This window comes from Chenopodium album, chromosome 1 (genome assembly GCF_948465745.1).
Source record: "Chenopodium album chromosome 1, dcCheAlbu1.1, whole genome shotgun sequence".
In the NCBI taxonomy this organism is placed as follows: Eukaryota; Viridiplantae; Streptophyta; class Magnoliopsida; order Caryophyllales; family Amaranthaceae; genus Chenopodium; species Chenopodium album.
Window position 1 is genome coordinate 88,660,257 of NC_137834.1, and position 27,062 is coordinate 88,687,318.

Consider the following 27,062-nt stretch of genomic DNA (forward strand, 5'->3'; position numbering starts at 1 on the left):
GTATTTTAGCTCAAATGGCTAGCTAATAGCTTACTATTCAAATAGACCACACCTCCTTAATTTAAGCTGATAAAATTCATTTTATTTATTCTGATTTATTTTATTTTAGTAAGTTTTTTTGGAAACAAATTAGCTTGATGGTTGGTCAATCTAATTACATTTTCTAGCTCCAATGATTAAGCTAGTAATGAGAAATTATTTAAGTAGTAATATTTGTAAGCAAGACCCTAGCTGCAATTTAGCACCCACTTCTGTCAAAAAAAAAAAATTTAGCACCCACTTCCCTACTACCTTCTCACCCCCCCCCCCCCCCCCCCCAAGTCCTCTCTCTCTTTCTATCTCTCCCTAGTCCCTGCTTCACCACCATCTTTACCAACATTAACCACCATCTCCCTCCAATTACAATGCAATAATTTCCTTTATTTTTTGTGAATTTTTATTGACTGATGTGGTTCCTGAGGTTATCAAATTTCAGCAAAAAAGGGTTTTTCTTTCTTGGATTTCATGAATTTTCTACTGCAAAAGCTTCTGCAATCATCAATCAATTGCATGTTTCTCCAAGTAAGTATTTTTCAAGCATTTACATATATTATTAATTATACTTCGTATTTTTTGTTGCTGAATAATACCAATTGTTGATTTATTAATACTTGTTTCAAATATAGTGGTACATTTAATTTTAGTGAAATTTGCATTATATGGGTTGATTTTTGTTAATTTGGGTCAGGAATTAATCTGGGTAGAAATCAATCTTATTTATCAATCCTTCAAGAGGCCAAAAATGATGTTGAGAAATTGGGGTTAGCAAAGAGTTTAGCTTCTGTAGTTGTTGAGTCTTCACCTCCTGATGATGTTGAAGACACTGATAGGCAAAAAAATGGCAGATTTAGGTTGAAACGGCTGTTCGAAACGCGTGTAAAGAAGAGAGTGAAGCAGCAGTATATGAATGGGAGGTTTTATGATCTTTTTATGAAAGTTGTTGCTGATCCTAAGACCCTTTTGGATGCTTACAATTGTATTAGAATTAGCTCGAATGTTGATGTCACGACATTTGAGGATTCGGGCATTTGTTTTGAGTCTTTGGCCAAAGAGCTTGCGAGTGAAAGGTTTGATGTGGAAGCGAATACGTTTACTATCTCGACGAAGGGTAGTGGTAGAAAGGAAGTCCTTGTCCTTCCTAATTTGAAATTGAAGGTAGTTCAAGAAGCATTAAGAATAGTTTTGGAAGTTGTTTATAAGCCTCATTTCTCGAAAATTTCTCATGGTGGTCGAAGTGGAAGAGGGCATTTATCAGCCTTTAAGTACATTTGCAAGGAGATCTCTGATCCTGATTGGTGGTTCACCGTGCTAGTAAGCAAGAGGTTAGATTCTGTCGTACTGGCTAAACTAATCTCGACCATAGAGGATAAGGTTGAGGACCACTCTTTATGTGAGATGATCCGTAGCATGTTTGCTGCTCAAGTACTCAATGTAGAATTTGGAGGCTTTCCGAAAGGTCAGGGCCTGCCTCAAGAGGGAACACTATCCCCTATATTGATGAATATTTACCTTGATCTCTTTGATGATGAGTTCCACAGAATGTCAATGAGATACGAGGCTCTTGAATCTAGTTCCGAGCTTGATGAAAAACAGCCTCAGTCAAGGTTGAGAAGCTGGTTTAGGAGACAAATAAAATGCAGTGCTGACAACTCCAAAAGTCATGAGAATTCTGGTCTTAGAGTCTATTCTTGTCGCTTCATGGATGAAATATTTTTTGCTGTTTCTGGCTCCAAAGAGGCTGCAATTTCATTAAAGTCTGAGGTTCAGAATTACTTCCAGAATTGTCTTCATTTAGATGTTAACAGCAATATGGAGATAGTACCATGTAACTACAGCCAAGGTGTTCGTTTTGCCGGCGCATTAGTTCTTAGAACCATTAAAGACAGTCCAGCAGTAAGAGCAGTTCACAAATTGAAGGAAAAGGTGAAATTATTTGCTTTGCAGAAACAGGAGGTTTGGGATGCAGGGACAGTGAGAATAGGTAAGAAGTGTTTGGGTCATGGTTTGAGAAAGGTCAAGGAGTCAGAGATAAGGCATCTTTCTGATAATAACTCTCTTTTGAGCAAAATATCCTGCTACCGTAAGTCGGGCATGGAAACCGATCACTGGTATAAGCAATTAATAAAGATTTGGATGCAAGATGTAAAGACAAATGCTGCAACCAGTGAAGAATACATCTTGTCCAAGTGCATTGCTGAACCTGCACTTCCACCATCTCTGCAGGAGTCCTTTTATGAGTTTCAGAGACTTGTTGAAAAATACAATTCTTCTGAAACCGAATCTCTTCTTTCCCTTTTGCCAAGTTCTGGGTTATCTCCAAGATGTGAGACCGTCACAAAGGTTATAGCTCCTGTCAATGTCATTGAGAAACGTTTGTTACGCTATGGACTGATCAATGATGAAGGGTATGCCCGTGCAGTTCGCGTTCTCATTTTACAGGATAGCAGCCAAATAATTGATTGGTTTACTGGTATTGTACATAGATGGATGAGATGGTACAGTGAGTGTGAAAACTTTGGTGAGTTAAAGATTATCGTGTCAGACCAAGTTAGGAAGTCTTGCATCCGGACACTGGCGCTTAAATACAGAATTCATGAGTCTGATATAGAAAAAAGTTTTGACTCTCAGCTGAGCAGGATTTCGCTATGCCAGGACGGAGAGTATGGAATATGTGAAGATACATTGAATTCTTGTACTCTTGATCATGATAAGGCATTTATGTATGGAACTTCTTACAGTGGGTTGTGCCAACTGTCTCTTGCCAGGATGGTGAGCCTGTCCAGGCCATGTAACTGTTTCGTTATGGGTTGCTCAGCTGCAGCACCATGTGTTTACATTCTTCATGTGATGGAAAGGCAGAAATTTCCTGGTTGGAATACGGGATTTTCAACTTGTATTCACCCCAGTTTGAATAAAAGGCGTATTGGGTTGTGTAAGCAGCATCTGAAAGACCTGTATCTAGGTGAAATATCACTTCAGTCCATTGAATTTGGTTCATGGAAATGAGGAGGCTTTTCTATATAAATGGTTACCCTTTTAACAGTCAGCTCATATTGAGAAGCATATAAAGAAAATCTGGTTTTTGGGAACGCTTGAGCTTGATGTCTTTCTAGGTATGTTTTCCAATTCTTGTCAAAGTTACTTCCATTGCACATTTTCTGTGATATCATATATGTATTGCACATTAGGTGATCAGATTTTGTCCTTCATTTACTGTATTGGGTTCTAGGAAAGGGGAAATTTTGGTAGTATCTGTACATGTTATACAACCTTCCCATATGCATTCATGGAATTATTAGTTTCACACCATTCTATAGAGCAAAGAGTCATGATAGAAGATATAGATTACCTCTTAGAAAATTTTTTGCAGTGAGATGCTTGTGATCTTGCATGAAAAGTTCATGTACCTTTCAATTTGAGCTGTATAGTGTGGTGACTAGTGCACATCTTACTGTCATGTACCGACATGGCTAGGTATTAAACAGTAACTAATGGCAGAAAATTGCAGATTAAGGAAGGAATAATAAAAGCTAAATGTGAAATATTATAATTGATGAGATGAAATGACACACACTAACACACTAAACAAACTACTCGTAAGATAGATTATCAAGCTTTCGAGAGGCTTGATTCTCTCCCAATCGGTAACTTTAGGTTACCACTCTCCAAGTGACTTGAGGTCACAACTCTCAACAAGTTTCATCCAATTTTTGCCTACCCATTTCCTTTCCTTCCCTCTCTATTTATACTAAGGACTATTAACCTAGTGAGCTAATATTAGTAGAATACCTATACTACCCTTCCTTAGGTTGATCTATTACACTTACCTTTAAGTACTTTGCTATTAATTCATGAGGATTTTTTTTTCTGGATTTTATGGTTTATATTCTGTATCTTGTACGACCAAAGACAGTGGAAGATCGTGTATAATCCAGGTTTTCTGTTGATAATTTAATTTGAACTGGTGGACTTAACATATTCTACCTCCTTGGACTAAAAAATTGTATTTGTTTTAAAGGGCTAGACAACTTTGCAAAAAGACTTATGTATACTCCCTCCGTTTCGGAAAAATTGACAAACTTCCCTCTTTTAGCCTTTTCAGAGTACTCTACCATAAATGGCAAGGGCCCACTATAATTAAATTATATTAACCATACTTACAATGGCCCTCTAATGTTTCCTACTTTCACATAGTCCCTTTTTCAATAATATAAACTAAATTCTTCGACTTTACTTTGCATTAAACAACTCATTCTATGGTATTTTCTTTAACTACGTGCCCAAGGGAGTGTGCCAATAATTCCAAAACAAAGGGAGTACTATTTAATCATTTATTATGTAAGGTAAATATTCAATGTATGTCAATATGTGGATGCTAGATCCACCCCCTAGGCATTTTTTTTTAAGAAAATACAATGCACAAAAGCATATACTTCCTCCGTTTTCCTAAGTTCTACTCACTTTTACTCCATTCCATTTACATCAACCTTTTATTCATATTATATCATCTCCCACCCCACCTTTTGTGACCAGTTATCTTTAACAAATATCTCTCAATCTAAAAAGAAAAAGTATCCACATGAGTTGTCCCCCTTTTGAGCTCTCTTTAGTTTCCTTTGTTACAGTGAGTAGACCAGGAAAACCGGGGTGGTAGGTAAATGGGCTTTTGAGATAATTGTTATTGGAAAACCAAAGAAGCCATATCAAAATATTAATGTGACATAAAAGAAGTAAAATAGATTCTTTGTAATAATTCCACGCTTATCCAAGTTTCTACAAATTTACAATAAGGCACAAATCTAACCTGTCATTTATCACGGGTGAAATTACTCATTTGAGGTGACAATTCAATCACAATTGTTTGGAGTGAGTTTGTGATTTGCTTTTAATTCATGTCCGGCGACATTAATTTGTCTTTTGTAGAATGGCTTCCTTGCTTAATATATGATACACTTATAAAAGTAACTAGACGAATGGTAAAGTTAAGCCCTGGTGAAGGAGAGGATGGTGGAACAAACAGAAATAGATTGTTATCTGCATAATTGTCACTTCAAATGTATGGATATCATGTGAGGCTTCTGTGGATGGAAAATGCATCATCTATATTCTGAGATATAAAATATCTTGCAGGGGGGTTGGGTGCCAGGTTCAGATGATATGGTACTTAATGCAAGTACTATAAAGCAACCATTGGCCCATATATGATAAATATAAAAATTATACTCAAAAGTCAAAACCCCCCTCCCAAGCGATTACTAAGTGACTATACAAGTGGGCTCTTGTAACAATTAGTTATATACACAACTTGAATATAGATTTAGTGGTATAGCCATATAGGTGTGGGGATAGTTAGAGACTTAGAGCGTCAATTTGGCGAAGTGAATTAGAGGGAGGTGTAAACAGAAGATGAAATCATGAAAACTAACTTTTAAAAAAAGAAGAATAAAGGTCGCATATGGGTTCGGGGGGGGGGGGGTCCTATTTCTGCTAGAAAATGCCGCAATAAATTGTTCTCATTACTTCTTATCAGATGATAATGCAGCGTCAGCATTGTTAGATATCACTAGGTTACGGCTAATTTTTAGAGATTGAAGGCATTCTGACCCTTTGCTGGTGGTTGTCTTTGGTTCGTCTGATGCACTCCTGCATTTAATTGCTCATCAAGATCAGCTTGAGCAGTAGGGCTATCAGGAGTTGGTGGAGATTCATGTTGTGGCCCTAAACCAACATATTGTTGCACCACTAGAACAGAACTTGTTGCTGCAAAATCTGATGATGCCAACATGTCACCTATTGCTCCAAGTTCAGGACACTCACTCCAGTCTGTTAGACCTGCTGTTAGTGGTGATATCATGCCCTGCCCTCTTCCAACTATGTACAGATCGTGAACACTTTCGATTGCTCTTATGGAAGCCACAGTTTCCTCCCCATTATCTACAACCCTCTCCATGTAGGTGATTGAGTCGCTGTTGGCGGTCTTCGTTTTGAAGTCGTTGATGAACTCTTCATCCATTTGCTTCTCTTGTTCAGCATCAGTTATCACAGTTAGCACTCTAGGATCCCCTGGCTCACGACTTGGCTCCACAGATGTTGTTCTAGAAGCATCGTCACCTGGTATGAACCTCATTACAGTTACTGTGATGCTTGGGTGTTCTGACATTCTCAATGCATATGCAAGTGCCTCCCTATCATCAGGCCCACCAAAGAAGAGCACTGCTATGTTGTGTGACACCTGGTTTGCAGCCAAACGGGTTGACCCACTTAGCCCTCTGTCGACAAGGATTCCAACTGAGCAAGGGGCATTGGATTAAGATTCTGATTTATCATTCGGAAGGCTGGATTCGTTGATTCCATGCCCCCATCCACTGTTTGTTGCTTATGGAAGGGGATGATGATAAATGCCACTCGCTTTTCCTGTGCTAAGTGACAAATGTCTTCATGCATTGAGTTATAAGGGGAAATGGCTGTCAGGGGCTGGACCGAGACTGATCCAGCTTGAGCATGCTGCTCGTAATTTTCAAAGGCATTGATGATATGGTCTGACTGAGCTTGTGTTCTGTTGAGAGCAGGCCGACCTGACTTTCTGGTGTTGTGGACTATGAGCATTGCTGATGCTCGTCCTGTCAATTCTACTAGATGTAGCACATAGACACATATTGGAGATTTTCTTGACGGGTTGCTGGCTTCCAGGAGATTTATTATAGTCGGGACATTCCTTGGGGTGTGGATGCAAGTCAATACTTTCAGTTCAGCATCTGGTTTTGATTTTTGTATGGTTCTTCTCTTATATGCCACAGATCTTCTTGCTGGCCGGTAAATTGCGGTGACCAGGGGAGCAATCACACCAGTCATTATCAAAGCTGATATCACCATGATTGAAAATGATGCATCGTCTAATACCTGTGACAACATAATTAAAATCTCAGAAGTGCAAGACTAATCAACTGGTAAAGTTCATTTATCTTTGTTAATTATACCAGTATATTCAATATTGTCATTCATATCTGTTTGCTGCATATCTGTGCTGTTTGATATCTCCATATTTTATTTATATAGCAATGAAATGAGGAAATATACGAATCTAATGGCTTTCTGACCTTTTGGTCCTTGCCCACATTTAGGACAATCATTTCAACTAGACCCTTGGTGTTCATGAGCAAACCAAGGGTGATTCCTTCACGGATTGGCATGTTGTAGTAGTAGGCGACAGCAGCAGTGCCAGCAACCTTGCCAGAACAAGCCAGTACAATGACAGCCATGAGATTGCCCCAGACTTTGGGGCCGCCAACTTGACCAATGTCGGTCTTAAGACCACTGATTGCAAAAAACAGAGGAAGTAGAAGGCCTGATACGAAATCTTCGAGCTTTTCTATGAGGGTTACTCCCAAAGGTCCATTTGGGATGATAAGGCCGAAGACAAAGGCCCCAAATACAGAATGTGTTCCTATAGCATCAGTGATGAACCCTGAGATCATAACCCCTGTGAGGATAAGGCATATGTAAAAATCACTGAACGGCTCACCCTCAGGTGTGCGGCGGATCATCCACATGATGGTGGGTCTAACCAAGAAGATGCACACGACCACAAAGGCAGTGCTCGATAGAATCACCCAGAGGGAAGTGAGACTGGTTGAGTTGGTCTCGGCTAACGCGATGGCCAAGGCTAAGAGCACCCAAGCACAGATGTCATTGACAAGTGCTGATGACATGGCAATCCGCCCTAACTCTGTATTGATGAGCTTGAGCTCGGCAAGAACTCGAGCTAGCACAGGGAAGGCAGTGACAGCGAGAGCAACACCTAGGAAGAGCACAAAAGTTCCGTGGTGGGTGCTGTCATCTTTGTGTTGCATTAAGAGGGAGAAGGTGCATCCAATGACAAAGGGTAAGATCATTCCCCCAATTGCGATGCTGATCGCCTTCCTCCCAGTACGTTTGATAACTGCTAAATCCATCTCAACCCCAACCAGAAATAGGAAATACAAGAGGCCAATGTTCGCCATAGTTTCTAGCACCATCACACTTCTTAGAGGAAATATGGTGTTGGCAAAGCGTTCAAATCTCCCCAAGATTGAAGGTCCAAGTATAACACCTCCCTATTTGATTAATTTAGCATAAGCAAGCAACATATGTTAGCATACATCAAACCATGGTTTTGTTACACCAACACACACTATGCATAATGCACTAGAGATTAGTATATAAGTTGAGACATAAGTTTGAAATCGCGTAAACTTACCAATTATTCTATAGATTTTTTTTTATGTTGCATCAAATTATGTTATTGTTTTATGTAAAGCATGTGAAGGGTTGACAAAATAGTGGGGTTACTTTCAATGGAGAGGAAACTATTTCCTTTTTATAATCATCATTTGAAGATCAGAGCAAGCAGTACTGGCAAAATTGCAAAATTCTATTGAAAATTAGGAAGACATTTTCCATGCTATGTTTTAATTGATTTTGTTCTATGATACATCAATAAGACGGAGATATACCATTTCACAAATGCCCATCATTGATCAAATAATACGTTAATAAATCAACCCTATTGTGTTATTTTATAATTTTAAATCGTTTAATAATTTGTCTCCCCACACGACCCTTACAAGAGTTGTTCGATTATGAAAATGTACTTACAAGGATTTCAGCGATGACTCGGGGTTGGCGAAGTGGCTTGAGGATGAAAACAAGAACACGAGTAGTAACGACCACCATCGTTAATTGCAAAATGAAGAGTGGTAAGGAATAATCTAAGGGATTATCTCCTTGCCACACCCCATTTGTTGTTATCATTGTTGGTGCATAACATACTATAGGGCTAGACTCCAATGAATTTGTATTTGTTGCATTTGTACTTTCTGCCATTTTTGGTGCTTTTCTTTCTCCCTTGATTATATTTGGTGCTTTTCTTTCTCCCTTGATTATAACCCAATTATGGTGGTTAAATTGGTGCCCTCATGCTTCGAACCACCGCGCCAACACCTCGAATCGAATCAACAATAATGCCTTCTTTGTGTGCTAGAATTGAAGAATGAAGGTGGAGAGTTTTATTCTAGCTATTTTTTCATGTGAAAGCTTCTATTTTTATTGTTGGTAATTGCAATAAAAACTGGTTTCTTTTTTGATTGTTGGAAGAATGAAAGAAAATTAGGAGAAACAAGTAAAATTTAGCTTCTTTTGGTTGTCCATTCAATTTTTGTGCATATCTTTGTGGTTAGAATTTTTTTTGCTTAGATAGTGAAAATATGCTATTTTAAGGAAATTAAGATGATATCATGTAATGTTGTGAAGACTCTCCTATCTTTTAGGGAAATTGAAAATTTTGTTTTTTTTTTTCTTTTTCTTCAATTAGACAAAATTGTTCCAAGTGCTCGCATATTCAAACACTAGAATCTAGACTAGGGTTATATTAAGCCTTTTTACCTAGATTACATTATGAAATACTTTGTAATTGTACAATAACTTCTAGCATGGTATACAAGTATACAACCCCCTCCATTGAGAATTTATTTTCATGTATACATGTAAATAAATATTGAAAAGTTACCATACTATCTAATCATACAGAGAAATTTTATATAATTTACGAAATAGGTTGGATTTATTGTAGTAAAATTTTGTAAAAATCTCAAAAAATTAAATATTATGAAGGGTGAATAGAATATTGATTGCAATAATTATATTTTTTTTACTAGTGCAGGTGATAAAGCGTTAATATTTCTCTTAAAAAAATTAGTTGTATGGTGTGCAGTTGTGCACATATAAACGATACTCTTAACTTTGTATATATTTATTATTTTAACCAATGTAATAATTTTATATTTTACTATTTTGACATATTATAGTGTATTGAATCAAGTTGAGCTAATACCACCTCTCAGAAAAACTTTCACATATCCTCATAGCTCAAAATCCAAACCTCACTTAATAAAATTATGTTTCCCTTTTACAAAATTGTAAATCAAAGACAATTAACAAGTATAAACAATAAATCATAAATACAAATTTTGGATTATTAACTAAATTTTGTAGAACATGGTTAGGCTTAGGCACAAAGTGGTTAACAAAATAATTGATTGTATTTTTCGTTTAGTTAATTTAACAATCCATAAAACGCTGTTAAATTTCACCACCAAAAGTATATACTACCCGTGATCTGATAGAAACTGTAACTTGACATGATGATATGAAGGCAGATTGTAAGTCATGCGTTACTTTCCTCTTGCATTGCGTGGTTTTATGTTTTGGATAGAATTCTTTCAAAACTTGTTGGAGACAGACTAATGGCATTGCCAAGTGTTAAACAACTTTAAACTTAAACAATAAATTGTTATGAGTTTATGACATAAACACATGCAAGTATTATCCAATCGTTGCCTTCAGTTACGCATGCACATGCAAGCTAAGTAGTAGGCCAATAGTTATGCATGCATATATGTAGACATGCAATTCGTACAAGTGGCATTGCATATCCTTTTTTTTTTTTAAAAATAAAATAATTATTCTCTAGTTTTAAAGATACTCATATCATTGATCAGTACATATGGTAATATACAACTTATAAAAATACAGTTTAATATATTTAACAAGGTCGAATAAGTTTAGTTAAGTTCAGGTCCAATAAAGTAAAAATAAACTATATGTACGATAATCTAATTATGTATATGCATAAGATGAGTGTGTAAAATTTCATTTATCAAAGATGTATCATTGGTATATTTTGCTTCACACACTTTCATTTGGACACACAGCAACACTAACTTTGATAAAAGATGACACTAATATTGATGTATTTCGATCAATTACTGCAACATTTTATTTTCTTTAGCTTTGAAAGGATATACAAACTCTCACACTTTACAAGATTTGATCAAATGCGAAACACAAGTATACGACTATACACCACTTATCTAAATAGTTCATTTCTCTATATTTTTAAAATTGTTAAACAATTTCCTTAATTGGATATTAACATGCAATAATCCCATCAAAGTTGATTAATACTTTAAGATAAAGAGACTTACAAACACTATATTTAAGTAACATATACACAACATTATGTAATTTCACAAAATCTTACTTAGTACAAGTATGTTTTAATTTTACTCACTCTAGCTTAGTTTTGTAGGCGTGTTGCCTATTGATATTCAATACTTACAATCTTCTCTTTTGATTAATTTCACTTATTATCCACTACATAACACACGTCCATTTAAGATTTTCGATAATACACATGTTTTTAAACAACTTTCTCTTACCTACTTAATTAAGAAGTCATATCTTTATAATACAATAATCAAACTATAACATACGACTTATTTAGGCAAATAGCTAGCCAAAGACAACAATTTCTTCCCGTCAAAAAAAAAAATAAAAAAATAAATAATAATAAAAAAAAATCTTAATACTTATTTTAATAATTTTCAAATTCGTATAGTGTAGGCGGTAGGCCCCATGCTTGATAAAATAATTAATAGTTATTTGCCTATAAGTAGCAACTCAAATTTTGATGAATGTAGGGCCTGTTCTGTTCCGTTGAAATTCAGTTCAGTTCAGTTCAGTTCAGCTCAGTTCAGTTCAGCTCAGTTCAGTTCAGTTCAGTTCAGTTCAGTTCAGTTCAGTTCAGTTCAGTTCAGCTCAACTCTTAATTTATGTCTAATGATATTGCTAATGATATAAAGCCAAATTTCATTCTTTTAAGATCTTATTACAACGACAACAACAACAACAAAAATAATAATAATAAATAGTATATAATAATAATAATAATAATAATAATAATAATAATAATAATAATAATAATAATAATATTAACAATAATAATAATAACAATAATAATTGAAATAATAATAATAATAATAACAATAATAATTGAAATAATAATAATAATACTAACAATAATAATCAATAAATAATAATAATAATCATCAATAAATAATAATAATAACAATAATAATAATAATAATACTAATAATAATACTAATAATAATAATCAATAAATAATAATAATAATCATCAATAATTAATAATAATAATAATAACAATAATAATATTGATACAATTCATTGTTCAAATGGTTCTATTTTTTTGAAACATATTTCTAATGTTAATCTCATTGAGAAAATTAGAGTACTACACAACTTAAACTAATTTTCATAGTCAGTTAGTTCTTCGTCTTCAGTTAGTTCTTCGTCTTCTTCTTGTCCACCAAACTCCTCCATTACCTCGGCATTCCTCTGAACTGACTCCCATATCTGATCAGTTATTTCTTGTCGTACAATATCCATAGCTGCTTTTCTGTTAGGATCGTAAATAGTATATGTGTTTAAAATGTTTAGAGGTTTCAAGTTTTTAATATATTTTCAAAGATCAATAAATAATCAATAAATAATCAAAGATCACTAATCCGTAGTTAAAAATCACTAATTAATAAGTTCAGTTCAGTTAGCTCGGTTCAGTTCAGTTCAGTTCAGTTTAGTTCAGTTCAGTTCAGCTTGGTTCAGTTCAGTTCAGTTCAGTTCAGTTCAGCTGAGTTCAGTCAATCGGAACAGGCCCGTACTCAAATAAAAAGTAATATCCACAAACATCTCATCCAATTCATTCAACCAACAAAATGAAAATGTTTTTGGGTGTTCTCACTTTAGCCGTAGTCTTTTTAGTGGTAATTTCTCTACTCTTAAAATTATTCTTTAACAATACAAATTGTAAACTTTACTTTTAATTTGCACTATACAACATACATTACTCCGTATAATTCAAAATGTTATTAAAATAGTTACAATGTATATTTTCATAATATCGATCAACTTAAATAATTCTGTTCCACGCAGGTTGTGAATGCTGGAGAAGTCGACTTCCATAACAAGTCCGAGTTCAAAGAATCCGACTATGTGTTCTTCAACTACAACGACCTCAAGGTCGGGGCGAAAATGCCGATTTACTTTGGTGGTGCATTTGATGCTGAAATCCCTCGTTTTCTTCCTAAAGAAAAGGTCGATATGATCCCCTTCTCATCCAACCACCTCTCATTCATTCTTAACTATTTCGGTTTCCAACCCGAATCACCTCAAGCTAAAGCCATGGAATTCAGTCTCAAAAAATGTGAGGCTGAAATTCCCCACGCTCAAGGAGCCAAAAAATGTGTTACCTCCTTGGATTCTATGCTCGATTTCGTTCGCCAATCCTGTAAAACTAGTGCTACCGGTAAGGGTGATCAGTTAATTAATGACCTTAAGGTGTTGAGTACTAGTCCACTCCCGAAATCGGCCAAAGTATTCCAACCTTACACAATCATTGAACAACCTAAAAGAGTACCTAGCCCTAAAATGACCGCGTGTCACATGCTGACTTATCCTTACGCGTTGTACTATTGCCATAACCCTGACCCTGAAAACCGGGTTTACGAAATCAGTTTGGTGGGTGAAGATGGTACTCGTGTTAACGCGATTGCTAGTTGCCACATGAATTCAAATGCATTTGACGCTGACCTTGCCGTGTTCCGTATGTTTAACATTACACCCGGCTCTCCGGTTTGCCATTTCCTTTCTTCTGATGGTCTACTTTGGGTGCCTGCTAACCCTTCCTCAATCTAATAGTACGACTGCTGCTGCTGCTGCTGCGACTACTAGCTAGTACGAGTTGATTAATGAAGCAAGAAAGATGGTACTCCACTCTCATCGGAATAATAATAAGTCGATTTGTTAGTGTTGTTTGTTCTAGCTTGTTTTTAACTTTCTAATGGTTTAACTTGGTTTAAGAAGAGGATTTCCATACACTAGCAAGTGTAGCTAGTGTTTAATTTTTTTTTTTTTTTTTTTTTTTTTTTTTTTGAGAAAAAGCTAGTGTTTAATTGGGTACTAAGTTTATGTTTTTATTATCGATCAACCGTGTACTTAATCATCGATTAATAAAATCTTGTTTATGAACGTACTATGGGGTCATTTGGGTGTTATCTTTGGTTGGTTTGCATAATAATCGATTAACAAACATTGGGGAGTGGTGACTGGTTATATTTAGTTTTTTCAAAAATCAATGCATAAAAGTTAGGGTTATGCACGCAAATGTCCAATCTCCAATCATACATACACGAGAATATGGCTTACATCCTTAATACATTTGAATAAACAACTCTTTGTTTTCAATCAAGAAATAATTTTTCATAATTACTAACTACAAAGACTGCGGAATTTTTTTTTTTTAGTCGGTCCAAATGAGCCACAAAGACAATACAAAATATAAATGATGATGGAGGGATATGACTTGTAACTTAGGGGCCGTTTGGTTGGGGGTATTCAGGAAAGGGAATGGGAATCAACTGGCCCGATTCCCTTTGTTGATGTTTGTTAGCACTTTCTTTCATTCCCTTTACCCCCTCCATTCCCCAAATTCCTTCTAAGTTCATTCCCCACCCTCCCCTAGGTATTTCCATTCCATTCCCTAGCCACCCCAACACCACCATATCACCACCTTTACACCTACCAACACCACCGGAAACCAACCCACCTACATACCTGACCACCGCCGACCCTACCCCCGACCACCGCTGCCCCACCCCCCATCCTTGCCGCCCTCCCCTCCCCCGCAAAAACAACCACAACCCTCGCAAAAATAACCACCACCACCCACCCAGCCCTCCCTATCGCCGTTAAACCGCCGCCTAGCCCTCCCAAAGCCCCGCCCCGCCCCTTCCCGTCGCTGCCCTTCCCCTCTCCCCGCAAATCTGCCCCTCCCCCATAAAACGTCCCATAACCACCGCAAAACCCTAAAAACTCTTCTCCCTCCCCTTAAAATCGTCAGTCGCCTCTCCCACCACCCTCGAAACCCTAAATGCTAGGGTTACGAAGGTGGGGGAAGGGTTGTCGACGGTTTTTATGGTGAGGGAGAATGGTTTCTAGGGTTCATTCGTGGCTGAGGTAAGTTTTACGGGGCTGAGGGAGGATTTGCGAGGGGCGGGGACGGCCGGCGAAGGGAGGCGCACGGTGAGGGGTTTGGTGGCTGGAAACGGTGGAGAGTGAAAGTGTAGGTGGCTGTGTGGTGGTGGTGTGGTGGTGGGGCTCATTCTCTTTGTTGTAAAACAAACAGCATACACAATTTTTGGTAATTTCATTCCATTCCTTGTCTTTCCCTTTGTTCATTCCATTCCGATTACCCTGTGCGAACCAAACGACCCCTTATTGTATACAACTACATAAGTCCTTGATTTTAACTAATTAATGGGCCAAGCCGCCAAGACATTAAGGTGTTAAGGAAGCCAAGAATCTACCATTTTGTTCTACTTATAAACGATATAAATTAAAGCTAGCAAATAGTTTCATCACCATTTGTATTTTATATTGTCACCACATATATTTTGCGGAAAAGCATAGGAAAGGGAAAGCATTATAAATGAAATATAATTCAATTGTTATCAAAAAATTGTAACCCTGTCAAAAAAAAAAAAAAAAAAAAAAAAATTGTAACCAATGTAAAAGTTAGGCCCTGTTCTCTTCACCTTAAAAAAATAATATTAAGTAAAAATAATTTCAATTCAGTAAAAATAAGTTCAGTTCAGTAAAAATAATTTCAATTCAGTAAAAATTGTTAAATTCGGTTTTCTTAAAGAAGAATTATAATAGAAAATCAGTAAAAATAATTTCAGTTCAGCAATAATAATTTCAGTTCAGTAAAATTAATTTAAGTTCAGTAAAAATAATTTAAGTTCAGCAAATATAATTTTGTTTCAGTAAAAATAATTTCAGTTCAGCAAAAATAAGGTGAAGAGAACGGGGCCTTAATAAGTAATTGAAATTTAACATGTTAAAAATTTAAACTATTCCTTTGTAGTCAACAAAAAGTGTTGGAAAATTTGCAAACTGCAGCCATTTAAAGTTCATATTTTGCAAATTGCAGCCATTTAATTTTTTTTTTTTTTGCAAATTGCAGCCCAAAAGTTCGTATAAATTGTAAATTGCAGTCCGATTCAATTTTTTCATCGGTTTACATGTTGAAAAATCTTCAATAAAGGTCTTAGGGGTCATTTTAGCCTTTAGGGGCCCAAATTCAGCTCGGAATTAGCAAAAAAATAACGTAAGTATCTCATATTTACAGTTTCCCAAAAATTGATACATTTTTGTTACGCAAAACGAGATACTTGCGTTATTTTTTTTGCTAATTCCGAGCTCAACTCGGAACCCTAATGGCCCCTAAAACCTTAAACGAAGATTTTTCGACTTGTAAACCGATAAAAAAGTTGAATCGGACTGCAATTTACAATTTATATGAACTTTTGGGTTGCAATTTGCAAATTTTTTTTTAAATGGCTGTAATTTGCAAAATACGAATTTTAAATGCCTGCAATTTGCAAATTTTCCAAAAGTCTTACTTTGTTTTAATATGGATTTTTTTAACTTAAAAAATCACATCTTAATTTGATTTGGTTACATCCGCACCACATGAGTGGCGTGACCAAATAACCCGACCCAAATCCTCAAATTGATACATTGTTCTTTATCACCTACAAAGAGTACAAGTAGTCGAGTGCATCTTATTTTTGTATGACAATCCCTTGAACAGTTGAACCCAAACGCAAATGGTGGAGAATAATGGAACTCATTAATCTGAACTCCCCAATTACAACTACAACTTCCATTACTCGTTTCATTCAACCAACCCCAAAACAAAAACACCCCCCTTCAATTCTCAAACCCATTTTCCCTCTTAAAACCACCCTTCTCCGACAACCACTGCATAAAACCACCACCATCTCACCGCCACCGCCGCCGCCGTCGCCGCCTCAACATCAAAATAATCAAATTTGCAATAAAAATAACAGAATCTTTGATGTTCTACGCTTAATGGATGGTCTTGGAGTTGTTGTTACCCCAGATATTTATGCTTCTCTTGTTGTTGAATGTACCCAAAAGCGAGACGCCATTGAAGCAGCAGGAATTTATACCCACATGAAGAAAAATGCTGGGATTGTTAGGTTTTTAAAGGGTTCTTCTGGGTTGTGTTTGCTTAATCGAATTTTATTGATGCTTGTAAGCTGCGGTTGTTTTGATGTTGCACACCAACTGTTCGATGAAATGCCGCACAGAAATTTTATTTCTTTGGCTATTGTGATGGCTGCCCTTATTAATAATCATCTTTTTGAGGAAGCTTTGGAGTTGTTTGTGAATATGCATCGATATTTTGTTTATCAGGAGTTTGATTCGGGTTTGGAAATTGTTTTGGTTAGTTTTCTTAAGGCTTGTGTACATTTAAAGGAGGTTGATTTAGGGAAGATGGTTCATGGGTGGATGCTTAAAATGGGTTATGATAGAGGATTAGTGGTTGATACTGCTTTGGTTGAATTCTATGGAAAATCTGGGTGTTTAATGGAGGCTAATCATGTGTTCTTTGACCTTATTCGAGTGGTTGATCACCGCGATACTGTGCTTTGGACTGGTGTTATTGTTAACAATGGCCGCAAACAATGTTTTGGAGAGGTGATAAGACTTTTTCGGGTGATGGGCGAGGCCGGAGTTAGGATGAACGAGTATACATTTTCTAATGTTCTTAAGGCTTGTGGAAGAGTTGGTGATGGTGGATTGTTTGGACAACAAGTTCATGCTAATGCTATAAAACTCGGGTTGGACAGTTGTGTTTTTGTGATGTGTGCTCTTATTGACATGTATGGTAGATGTGGATTGTTGAATGATGCTAAGAGAGTTTTTGACAGTATGGATCACAGGAAACGAAACAATGCGTGTTGGAACGCTATGGTTACTGGTTTTATACACCATGGATCGTACATTGACGCCTTAAAGACCTTGTACGAAATGAAGGCTGCAGGTCTGAAACCACAGAAATCAGTAATGGATGAAGTCAGGCTTGCCTGTGGTAGTCTGAAGCTAGAAATAACATGATGAATACTAACAGGAACAGTTTTGTAAGGATGATAATATCAAACCCAGGTTACAGAACTGATCCTATGTGATATTGTAAGCAAGTTCTGCTAGAGATGTGTATTGATGGGTTTCGATTTGCTAATGGATGACTGAAACTTAACGAATGACACGATCTCTTGTTGTATGTTCGACCTGAGATATATACGGAAGCATTCATCTACGAAATTTGCTAGCCATTATTTGGTCTCCTGCATCAATTGTGCCCTGTCATGGTACTCATGGAAAACTGATAATCGGTCAACTTAGCAGCAAAGCTTGCATTGGGAGATTTTGCACTAGATCAGGTAATACATGTCGTTTCAACAGACCATTTAGTGTTTATATTACATGTTGTTTGCCTGAATTCGTGTACAAATTTGTACATATGACTATATGAGTATCATTTTGAACAGCTTGTTTATATGAGTATATTTCAGATGGTCTGTTATCTGTATATGTTATCAGTAGCACTGGCTTCTAGTTTATGAAAATCAGTTTGTTTATCTTTGATATGAACTCGATATCTGGTGACTAAAAACAGACACTTAGAGGACCCAATTAACACTAGCTACACTTGCTAGTTTATGGGAGTCCTTTACATGAGTACATGACTAAGTTAAAACATTAGAAAGTTAAAACAAGAACAAAACAACACTAACAGTTCGACTTTTCCTTACTCGATAGAGGGGATCCGACTACGATGAAAGTGGAGTACCAATCTTCTTGAATCATAAATCAACGCGCATTAGAAGTAGCAGTAGTTCAATCTAGAGCGAGGTTGGGTTAGCAGGAACCCAAAGTAGACCATCAGAAGAAAGGAAGTGGCAAACAGGGGAGCCTGGCTGAGTGTTAAACATACGGAAGACCATTAGGTTAGGGTCAAAGGCCTTAGAATTCATGTGGCAACTAGCAACAGCGTTAACACGAGTACCATCCTCACCCATCAAAGTAATTTCGTACACTCGGTTTTCAGGGTCAGGGTTATGGCAATAGTAGACGGCGTAGGGATAAGTCAGCATGTGACAAGCGGTCATTTTAGGACTAGGTACTCTTTTAGGTTGTTCAATGATGGTGTAAGGTTGGAATACTTTGGCGGATTTTGGGAGTGGACTTGTACTCAATACCTTAAGATCATCAAACAACTGACCACCATTACCGGTGTTACTAATTTTAAAGGTTTCACGAACAAAATCGATCATAGAGTCCAAAGAGGTAACACATTTTTTGGCTCCTTGGGCATCAGGGATTTCACCTTCACACTTTTTGAGACTGTATTCCATTGCTTTCGCTTGAGGAGACTCCGGCTGGAAGCCGAAATAGTTAAGAAGAAAGGGAAGTTTTTGTGAAGAGAAAGGGATCATATCAGCCTTTTCCTTAGGTAGAAAATTTGGGACTTCAGAATCAAATGCACCACCAAAGTAAATTGGCATTTTCGCGCCGACTCTGAGATCGTTGTAGTTGAAGAACACATAGTCTGCCTCGTTGAACTCAGACTTCTTGCTGAACTCAACATCTCTAGCGCTCACAACCTGCATGCATGCATTCATATATTAATATATGGTACGTAAATAATTAAAGTATACAGTATTTCCTTATAATATGTACAAATAACATTATATATTGCTCAACAATATATGACTAAAAGTTTGTAGATAGAGAAATTACCACCAAAAACAGAACGGCTGAACTGAGGAAACCCAAAAACATCTTCATCTTACTTGTTGATTTGATTGGGTGAGATGTTTGTGGATATTAGTTTTAGTTTTGAGTACATTCGTCAAAAACTTGAGTTGCTATTTATAAGCGGATAAGAATTAGTAATTTAATCAAGCATGGGGCCTACACTATAGGAATTGGGTAAAAAAGAAATAATACAAGTAGTACTTTGTAGATTTTTAACAAGTGCATGTTCTTAATAAATGTATACTCCGTACTTGGTAAGGCAATATTAAGGTTTAATTGGTCTATAAAATTTTAGTCTGTTTACTAATTTGATTTGATCCTTCTAAATTCTGAGTGTGTTATTGAGTGTAACTAGTAGTGTGTAGTCTAAAGAAGTTGATGCATTGAGTGTAATTAGTGTGTCCAACTAAAGTTGATGCATTGAGTGCAATTATGTTGCTCATTACCTCGCTAGATTAGTGCTTTTGAAGTAGAGCAAATTTAGGTTAATCATTGTTCATATAAGATTAATTACCCCTTACATGCTCTAAAATACTTTGACTTTGCATTAATAAAGCCCCAAGCTTTCCAAAAAAAAAAGGTGTGTCAAGTAAAGAGTGATTATTATAATTTCGTAGTGTGTTAGAAAACCTTTAAACAATCTTTGTTTAAGATTTGATTTTATGACCTTCATTTTACATATTATTCCATTTTTAAGATGAAACATTTTCATATTCGCACTATAATCCCTATTTTTTCGTAAGGAAAAATATAATTATTTGGGCCTTGTTTTATTCATTTTAATTTATATTTTTCACATTTTAATTTTTTTTAATTAACAATATAAACGGTTAAAGATATGCATTATTGAAGATTTGAAGTAGGTTTCAATTACTAAATCATGCAATATTTAATGGTATCCCTGTACAATTGCATATTAATAAATGGAAATATATAGACCTGAAAATTAAGTCCATAGCCTATTGGTTAAATCTTATCATCCTTAATTTTAATTTATTTGACAAACTTAATTGGTTCCTACTTTATTTCTAAAAAACAAAAATAAAACAATAGTATTAAAAAAAATAATAAGATAAGAAATGACAATTGTGCGTATTGCATGTCTATATATACAATGCATGCATAGCTATTAGCCTATTTATGCATGTGCATGCATAGCTCCGGAGAATGTTAAGGGCCAGGATCATCTAGCCATTGTTAAAGGCTAGATATATAATTCTTAGTTTATGGGTTAGATTAACACTTGGCATTTTCATTAGTCTGTTTTCAACAAGTAGTGAAAGAATCCTGTCTTTAAATAAAAATGAAAAAAGGATGCATTGCAAGAGAAATGATTGGGGGAATTGAAGTAACGCGTGACATTGTTGAATATCCCGGGGAATTTTTTCTGACATGATGAGTAACTACTACCTCCATTTTTAAACATTGTTTGCAATATTTGAGTTTGAAGGTGATTTTTAGAAGTGTTGTGGATAATGTATGAAAATGAATAATTTTATGTGTATCAATATATGTGTTTTTAGGGTCCGATTGACTAAACTGAACTGAATTTATTGAACAATGGAACTGAACTGAATAGAACTGAACTGTACTGAATTTATTGGAACATGCCCTTAATGAGAGTATTTTTAATAGTTTATAGGTGATAGAATAATAAAGGATTAATTGAGTAGTGAAAGGGATAAATAATTAAATATTTGTGAAGTGGCTTATTGGGAGGAAGAAACAATATGTAATATGTAGTGGTTTAAGTCATCAAATAGAAAGTGTTGCAAATATTCTAAACCGACAAAAAAGAAAGTGTTGTGAGTATTTAGAAATTGAGGTATACAATATTTTTACTTCATCTGTTCTTTTATCTTTGAACTTAATGCAATAATACATTCCAATTTTTTTTTTTTTTACAATTATTATTTAGCTTGAAAATGTGCAAAATGGTTAAAAAAAAAATAAGGATATAACTATAGAGAAGAATCTTTAAATCAACGAATCTAAGTCGGGTCATTCTCGGATTCAAGTCAGGTTATGTTCAAGTCTATAATTTACAGGTTACAATCAGGTCGAATTATTTCCAAGTCAGGTCATATTCGGATTCAACTAACTATAAATAGATAATTATCATTTTTATAAAGCTAATTATTTCCTTTGACTATAATATATATGACGATATACTAGGGAACTATTGTTTATAATTTAGGAAGATAATTATCTCCTTTGGCCATACAACAAATATATACTATATTTAACTCTTAAATTTGAGGATGATGCTCCTTTCTTTTGCTGGCCTGGACCGACTTGGTCTTCATATACAAAATGTTTTGATCAACAACAATAAGGTGGTCTAAATTGTATTTAAGGTGATTTGAAATCGGGTCAGGAACAATTTGGGTTGAATTTATGTCGGGTCAATCACAAGTCGTGTTAATTTCGAGTCAAGTTAGTAACAGATCGATTGAATTTTTGGGTCGGGTAAGTAATAAGTCTGGTAAAATTCGGGTCGGGTTGAATTTGGGTCAGGTCAATAACAAGTCGGGTTGATTTCGGGTCGGGTTTGTAACAGGTTGGGTTAAATTCGGGTCAGGTTAGAAACGGGTCGGGCTGAATATAGGTTAGGTTAGTAACAAGTCGAGTTAAATTCGGGTTTTGATTAAAACGGATTAGGACGGGTTAAAATGGGTTAGGGTAAATTTCAGTCCAAGTCAGGCTCGATGCAATTTAATTAAATTAGCCGTTCTAAAACGGTAAATTGCTGCAAGTTTTAAACTGGTAAATTGGTCATTTAACAGCAAAGTGGATGGTTCCACACACCCAATTGGACTCCCGTAGGGTATTAAGTACCATGGTAAACATTTCGGCAATTTTTTTTACGGGCAAAAAAAAATAAAAATAAAAAATCCAAAATTGAAGGCTAATATCCGCACGCTTTTTGAGAAATTTTGGAGGTTTAGGAGTCCGGTGTCGAAAAGTCTTGAAATTCTTGGTAATACATCCCGGGGTCATATAATGTCGTTTGGAACCATATATAATCATTATTTGTTGTCATAAATGTACGTGGTAGGCTATTAATGAAATCGGTGCAAGTTTTAAACCGATAAATTAGTCATTTAAAAGATGGATGGTTCCAAACACCCAATTGGACTCCCTGAGGGTATTAGAGACCATGGTAAACATTTCGGCAATTTTTATATCCGGGCGAAAAATAGTCAAAAAATTCGAAAATTGAAGGCTAATATCCACGCTTTTTGAGAAAATTCGAATGTTTCGGGGCCCAGTATTGAAAAGCATTGAGATTTTAGGTGATACATCTCAGGGTCATATAATGCCGTTTGGAACCATATATGATCATAATATGTTGTCATAAATGTTCGTGGTAGGCTTGAGTTAATGAAATCGGTGCAAGTTGTAAACCGGTAAATTGGTCGTTTAAAGGCAAATTGGATGGTTCCGCCTAGCCAATTGGATTCCCGGAGGGTATTAGTGACCATGGTAAAAATTTCGGCAATTTTTATTTCCGAGTGAATAAAAGTAAAAAAATTCCAAAATTGAAACACGATTTTTGAATTTTTTTTTGAAGTTTCGGGGCCGGTGTTGAAAAGACTTGAGATTTTAGGGGATATATCTCGGGGTCATATAATGCCGTTTGAAACCATATATGATCATTATATATTGTCATAAATGTTCGTGGTAGGCTTGAATTAATGAAATTGGTGCAAGTTGTAATTTGGTAAATTAGCCGTTTAAAGGCAAATTGGATGGTTCCAATCACCCAATTAGACTCCCAGAGGATATAAGGGACTATGGTAAACATTTCGGCAATTTTTATTCCTGGGCGAAAAAAAGTAAAAAAATTCCAAAATTGAAGGCTAATATCCACGTTTTTAAAGAAATTTTGGAGGTTTCGGGGCCCGGTGTCGAAAAGTCATTAGATTATAGGGTATACATCTTAGGATCATATAATGTCATTTGGAACCATATATGATCATTATATGTTGTCATAAATGTTTGTGGTAGACTTGAGTTAATGAAATCGGCGCAAGTTGTAAACCGGTAAATTGGTCATTTAAAGGCAAATTGGATGGTTATACCTACCCAATTGGACTCCCGGAGGGTATTAGACACCTTGGTGAACATTTCGGAAATTTTTATTTCCGGGCAAAAAAAAGTCAAAAAATTTTTGAGAATTTTTGGAGTAATCGGTTCAGGTGTCGAAAAGTCTTGAAATTCTAGGGAATACATCTTGGGGTCGGGTTAAAGTCGGGTTTTGACGGGTTAAAACAGGTTTGGGTCAATTTCGGTTCAAGTCAGGTTCGGTTCAGGTCAATAAATTACGTGTTACATTCGGGTCGGGTTATCTCCAGGCCAGTTCATATATGTTCGGGTTTGGGTATCACATACTCGGGTCAATTCGGGTCTAGGGTTGGTTTCAGGTCGACTCTGATCAGGGTTGGGTCACCATTTTTTTGGGTTCAGATAGGTCGGTTAATAATCGGATTTGAGTCGATATTTCGGGTCGGATCAACTTTTGACAGATCTAGTAATTACTTAAGATTTTATCAGATTCGACTTGGTTTATGCTTTCATAGTGTAATTTTTTTTTATTAATGTTAGTTATTTGGTTAAAGATATTTGAAATTTAAAGTTTTACAATGAAAAATTTCAAACTGATCATTCCAGGAAAATGGTGATTGGCGCGTGTAAAACGTTGCAACTAAGAGTGAACAAAGGAAATACAAAAAATATAAAACATAATAGCAACTAGCAAGTACATAAAACAAGATTTTATTAATCGATGATTAAGTACACGGTTGATCGATAATAAAAACATACATCAAAGGACCCAATTAAACACTAGCTACACTTGCTAGTTTCTAGGAATCCTCTTCATAATAGCCAAGTTAAGACATTAGAAAGTTAAAAACAAGAACAAAACAACACTAACAGATCGACTTATTCAATTCCGATTAGAGTGAAGTACCATCTTTCTTGCCTCATTAAATGAACTCGTACTAGTAGCCGCAGTACAATTAGACCGAGGACGGGTTAGCAGGCACCCAAAGTAGTCCATCAGAAGAAAGGAAATGGCACACTGGTGAACCAGGCTGTGTGTTAAACATACGGAACACGGCGAGATCAGCGTCAAATGCATTTGAATTCATGTGGCAACTAGCAATCGCATTAACACGAGTACCATCTTCACCCACCAAACTGATTTCGTAAACTCGGTTTTCAGGGTCAGGGTTATGGCAATAGTACACCGCGTAAGGATAAGTCAGCATGTGACACGCGGTCATTTTAGGACTAGGTACTCTTTTAGGTTGTTCAATGATTGTGTAAGGTTGAAATACTTTGGCCGATTTCGGGAGTGGACTAGTACTCAACACCTTAAGGTCATCAAATAATTGACCACCGTTGTTTGTAGAACTAGTTTTGAAGGTTTGGCGAACGAAATCGATCATAGAGTCTAAGGAGGTGACACATTTTTTGGCTCCTTTGGCGTCGGGGATTTCTCCCTCGCATTTTTTGAGACTGTATTCCATGGCCTTAGCTTGAGGTGATTCGGGTTGGAACCCGAAATAGTTAAGAAGGAATGGGAGTTTTTGGGATGAGAATGGGATCATTTCGGCTTTTTCCTTAGGAAGAAAATGTGGGATTTCGGTGTCGAATGCACCTCCGAAGTAAATTGGCATTTTTGCTCCGACCTTGAGGTCGTTGTAGTTGAAGAACACATAGTCGGATTCTTTGAACTCGGACTTCTTGGTGAAATCAACATCTCTAGCACTCACAACCTGCATGGAACGGAATTATAAAAAGTTGATAATATGAAAATATACCGCGACTAATCCAATAACATTTCAAATATAAATATTAGTATATGTAGGATGTATTAAATTATGTTGTAAATTCAAAATATGGACTTTTTCCTAAATTAAAGGAGGTTTTTTTTTTTTTTTTTTGTACATATAAATTAAATAAGACTTGCAATTTATATTGCTAAACAATTTAAGCTAGGAGTAGAGAAATTACCACCAAAAGGAGTACGGCTGAACTTAGGAAACCCAAAAACATCTTCATTTTGTTGGTTGATTGGATGAGATGTTTGTGGATGTTGCTTATGATTTGAGTACATTCGTCAAAAGCTTGGGTTTCTATTTATAAGAGGATAAGAAGTAAATATTTATTCAATTATGGGGCCTACACTATATGAATAAAAAATAAAAGAAAATAGGGGTAAGTAAATTTTAAAAGAGAGGATTTTAAGTCTATAATCTCTTCAATTTCTTTGGTTCATTCTAAATCATCTTAACAAAAGTTGCTGCAAAATTATTACCCCGTATGTCTGAATATGTTAGTGAAAAAATTGATTTTTTTTTTTTCCTAATCAAAATCAAAATAAGTTGAAGATCGAGAATAGGGTGTTAATTAATCATATCACACTGATTGATTTTTGTATTATTATTTTTAATTTTATCATGTACTCATACATTATACATTATGTAAGAGTGATTGAGAAATAGTTAGATTTTAATCATATAGCATATATATGTGTAATATAAGTTACTGTAGTAAAATTAGGTGTTCCTTGGATGTGTGTATCAATTTAAATACTTTCCCATCTCAAGGCATTAAGATGAATGAGGAGTTTAAGACTAAGGTTCTTTTCTCATACGTTTATTTTCAGTTTAGTTTAGCTTAGTTCAATTCAGTTCAGTTCAGCTTCTATTTTCCTTCTCTTATAAAATATTCATTTCATTTCAATTCAATTCAATTCAGTCAATGAGAACAGACCCTGACTCAAATCAGGATTCTCACATAAATCAAAATTCAATTCACACTATTTTTGAGATACTTTCTTTGTTTTTTTTTTTAGTTGACACCATTTGACTTTTACATTTATTCATTAACTGTACTTTGACTAACTTTTATGATTAATAGCTATGACAAAACATAGTCAAGTGAGATCTTGTTTGAATCGTCTCAATGTATATTTTATAAAAATACACTTTTTATAATTTTACAATATCGAGATATAGAGATATTAAACGTTAATATAGTGCATTGGAAGGCTGAAAAGAAAAATATGTCAACTAAAAAAACGGAGGTAGTATTTAGTACCGACACTTGTGAGAAACAAGACAAATTATTATTTAAGGATAGTTAGATATATAATTTAGTGAGAAGGGGTACATGATGGTGAAACTTATGTTAATGTCATCCTAGTTTTAAGGTTAATAGCGGAGCATCATTAAGGATTGTTAGACGAAGTTTGCTCCCTTTAATTTACTCCCTAAAATATGTTACGTTACACATATCTTGCACATGTATAATGTATAACATATATTGAACTACATAAATATGTGTATTCAAATTACTCCAAATCTCTTCACACATTAAGTAATTTGTTTCAGTTGTAAGTCTTTTTTTTAATGTTTTAAAATT

The 27,062-nt window shown here is 35.5% G+C and overlaps 5 protein-coding genes and 1 pseudogene across 6 annotated transcripts; 3 read left to right on the forward strand and 3 right to left on the reverse strand.

Annotated features, from left to right (window-relative positions):
* Window positions 1-321: 321 nt before the first annotated feature.
* LOC145562013 (nuclear intron maturase 4, mitochondrial-like) lies at window positions 322-5,846 on the forward strand. 2 transcript variants are annotated; one of them, XM_081622162.1, is made up of 3 exons: window positions 322-561; window positions 728-3,152; window positions 5,710-5,846. In XM_081622162.1, exons 1-2 carry the CDS (start codon window positions 447-449, stop codon window positions 3,043-3,045), a joined length of 2,433 nt encoding a protein of 810 aa, XP_081478288.1. In that variant the 5' UTR covers window positions 322-446; the 3' UTR covers window positions 3,046-3,152; window positions 5,710-5,846. The 2 variants fall into 2 exon arrangements, with proteins under 2 accessions (XP_081478288.1, XP_081478295.1); XM_081622169.1 differs by lacking the exon at window positions 5,710-5,846 and adding an exon at window positions 5,570-5,698.
* On the reverse strand, window positions 3,182-8,751 carry LOC145638512 (cation/H(+) antiporter 15 pseudogene; annotated as a pseudogene).
* A 3,904-nt stretch (window positions 8,752-12,655) lies between these two features.
* Window positions 12,656-13,628, forward strand: LOC145638520 (BURP domain-containing protein BNM2A-like). The gene is made up of 2 exons (XM_081689502.1): window positions 12,656-12,697; window positions 12,867-13,628. The coding sequence occupies exons 1-2, from the start codon at window positions 12,656-12,658 to the stop codon at window positions 13,626-13,628; spliced, it is 804 nt and encodes a 267-aa protein (XP_081545628.1).
* Window positions 13,629-16,616: 2,988 nt separating this feature from the next.
* On the forward strand, window positions 16,617-17,921 carry LOC145638531 (pentatricopeptide repeat-containing protein At1g31790-like). Its single transcript, XM_081689514.1, has one exon. The coding sequence runs from the start codon at window positions 16,617-16,619 to the stop codon at window positions 17,919-17,921; it is 1,305 nt and encodes a 434-aa protein (XP_081545640.1).
* Window positions 17,922-18,480: 559 nt separating this feature from the next.
* Window positions 18,481-19,682, reverse strand: LOC145625328 (BURP domain-containing protein BNM2A-like). Its single transcript, XM_081678387.1, has 2 exons — window positions 19,608-19,682; window positions 18,481-19,471 (listed from the first exon to the last, which is right to left on the reverse strand). The coding sequence occupies exons 1-2, from the start codon at window positions 19,653-19,655 to the stop codon at window positions 18,710-18,712; spliced, it is 810 nt and encodes a 269-aa protein (XP_081534513.1). The 5' UTR covers window positions 19,656-19,682; the 3' UTR covers window positions 18,481-18,709.
* Window positions 19,683-24,497: 4,815 nt separating this feature from the next.
* Window positions 24,498-25,731, reverse strand: LOC145625335 (BURP domain-containing protein BNM2A-like). Its single transcript, XM_081678397.1, has 2 exons — window positions 25,650-25,731; window positions 24,498-25,411 (listed from the first exon to the last, which is right to left on the reverse strand). The coding sequence occupies exons 1-2, from the start codon at window positions 25,695-25,697 to the stop codon at window positions 24,650-24,652; spliced, it is 810 nt and encodes a 269-aa protein (XP_081534523.1). The 5' UTR covers window positions 25,698-25,731; the 3' UTR covers window positions 24,498-24,649.
* Window positions 25,732-27,062: the final 1,331 nt, after the last annotated feature.

Coding starts and splice junctions, on each gene's coding strand:
- LOC145562013 (XM_081622162.1), top strand. CDS start 447: ATGTGGTTCCTGAGGTTATCAAATTTCAGCAAAAAAGGGTTTTTCTTT. Junction 562..727: donor TCAATTGCATGTTTCTCCAA/GTAAGTATTTTT, acceptor AATTTGGGTCAG/GAATTAATCTGGGTAGAAAT.
- LOC145638520 (XM_081689502.1), top strand. CDS start 12,656: ATGTTTTTGGGTGTTCTCACTTTAGCCGTAGTCTTTTTAGTG. Junction 12,698..12,866: donor TAGCCGTAGTCTTTTTAGTG/GTAATTTCTCTA, acceptor TGTTCCACGCAG/GTTGTGAATGCTGGAGAAGT.
- LOC145638531 (XM_081689514.1), top strand. CDS start 16,617: ATGGAACTCATTAATCTGAACTCCCCAATTACAACTACAACTTCCATT.
- LOC145625328 (XM_081678387.1), bottom strand. CDS start 19,655: ATGAAGATGTTTTTGGGTTTCCTCAGTTCAGCCGTTCTGTTTTTGGTG. Junction 19,472..19,607: donor CAGCCGTTCTGTTTTTGGTG/GTAATTTCTCTA, acceptor GCATGCATGCAG/GTTGTGAGCGCTAGAGATGT.
- LOC145625335 (XM_081678397.1), bottom strand. CDS start 25,697: ATGAAGATGTTTTTGGGTTTCCTAAGTTCAGCCGTACTCCTTTTGGTG. Junction 25,412..25,649: donor CAGCCGTACTCCTTTTGGTG/GTAATTTCTCTA, acceptor CGTTCCATGCAG/GTTGTGAGTGCTAGAGATGT.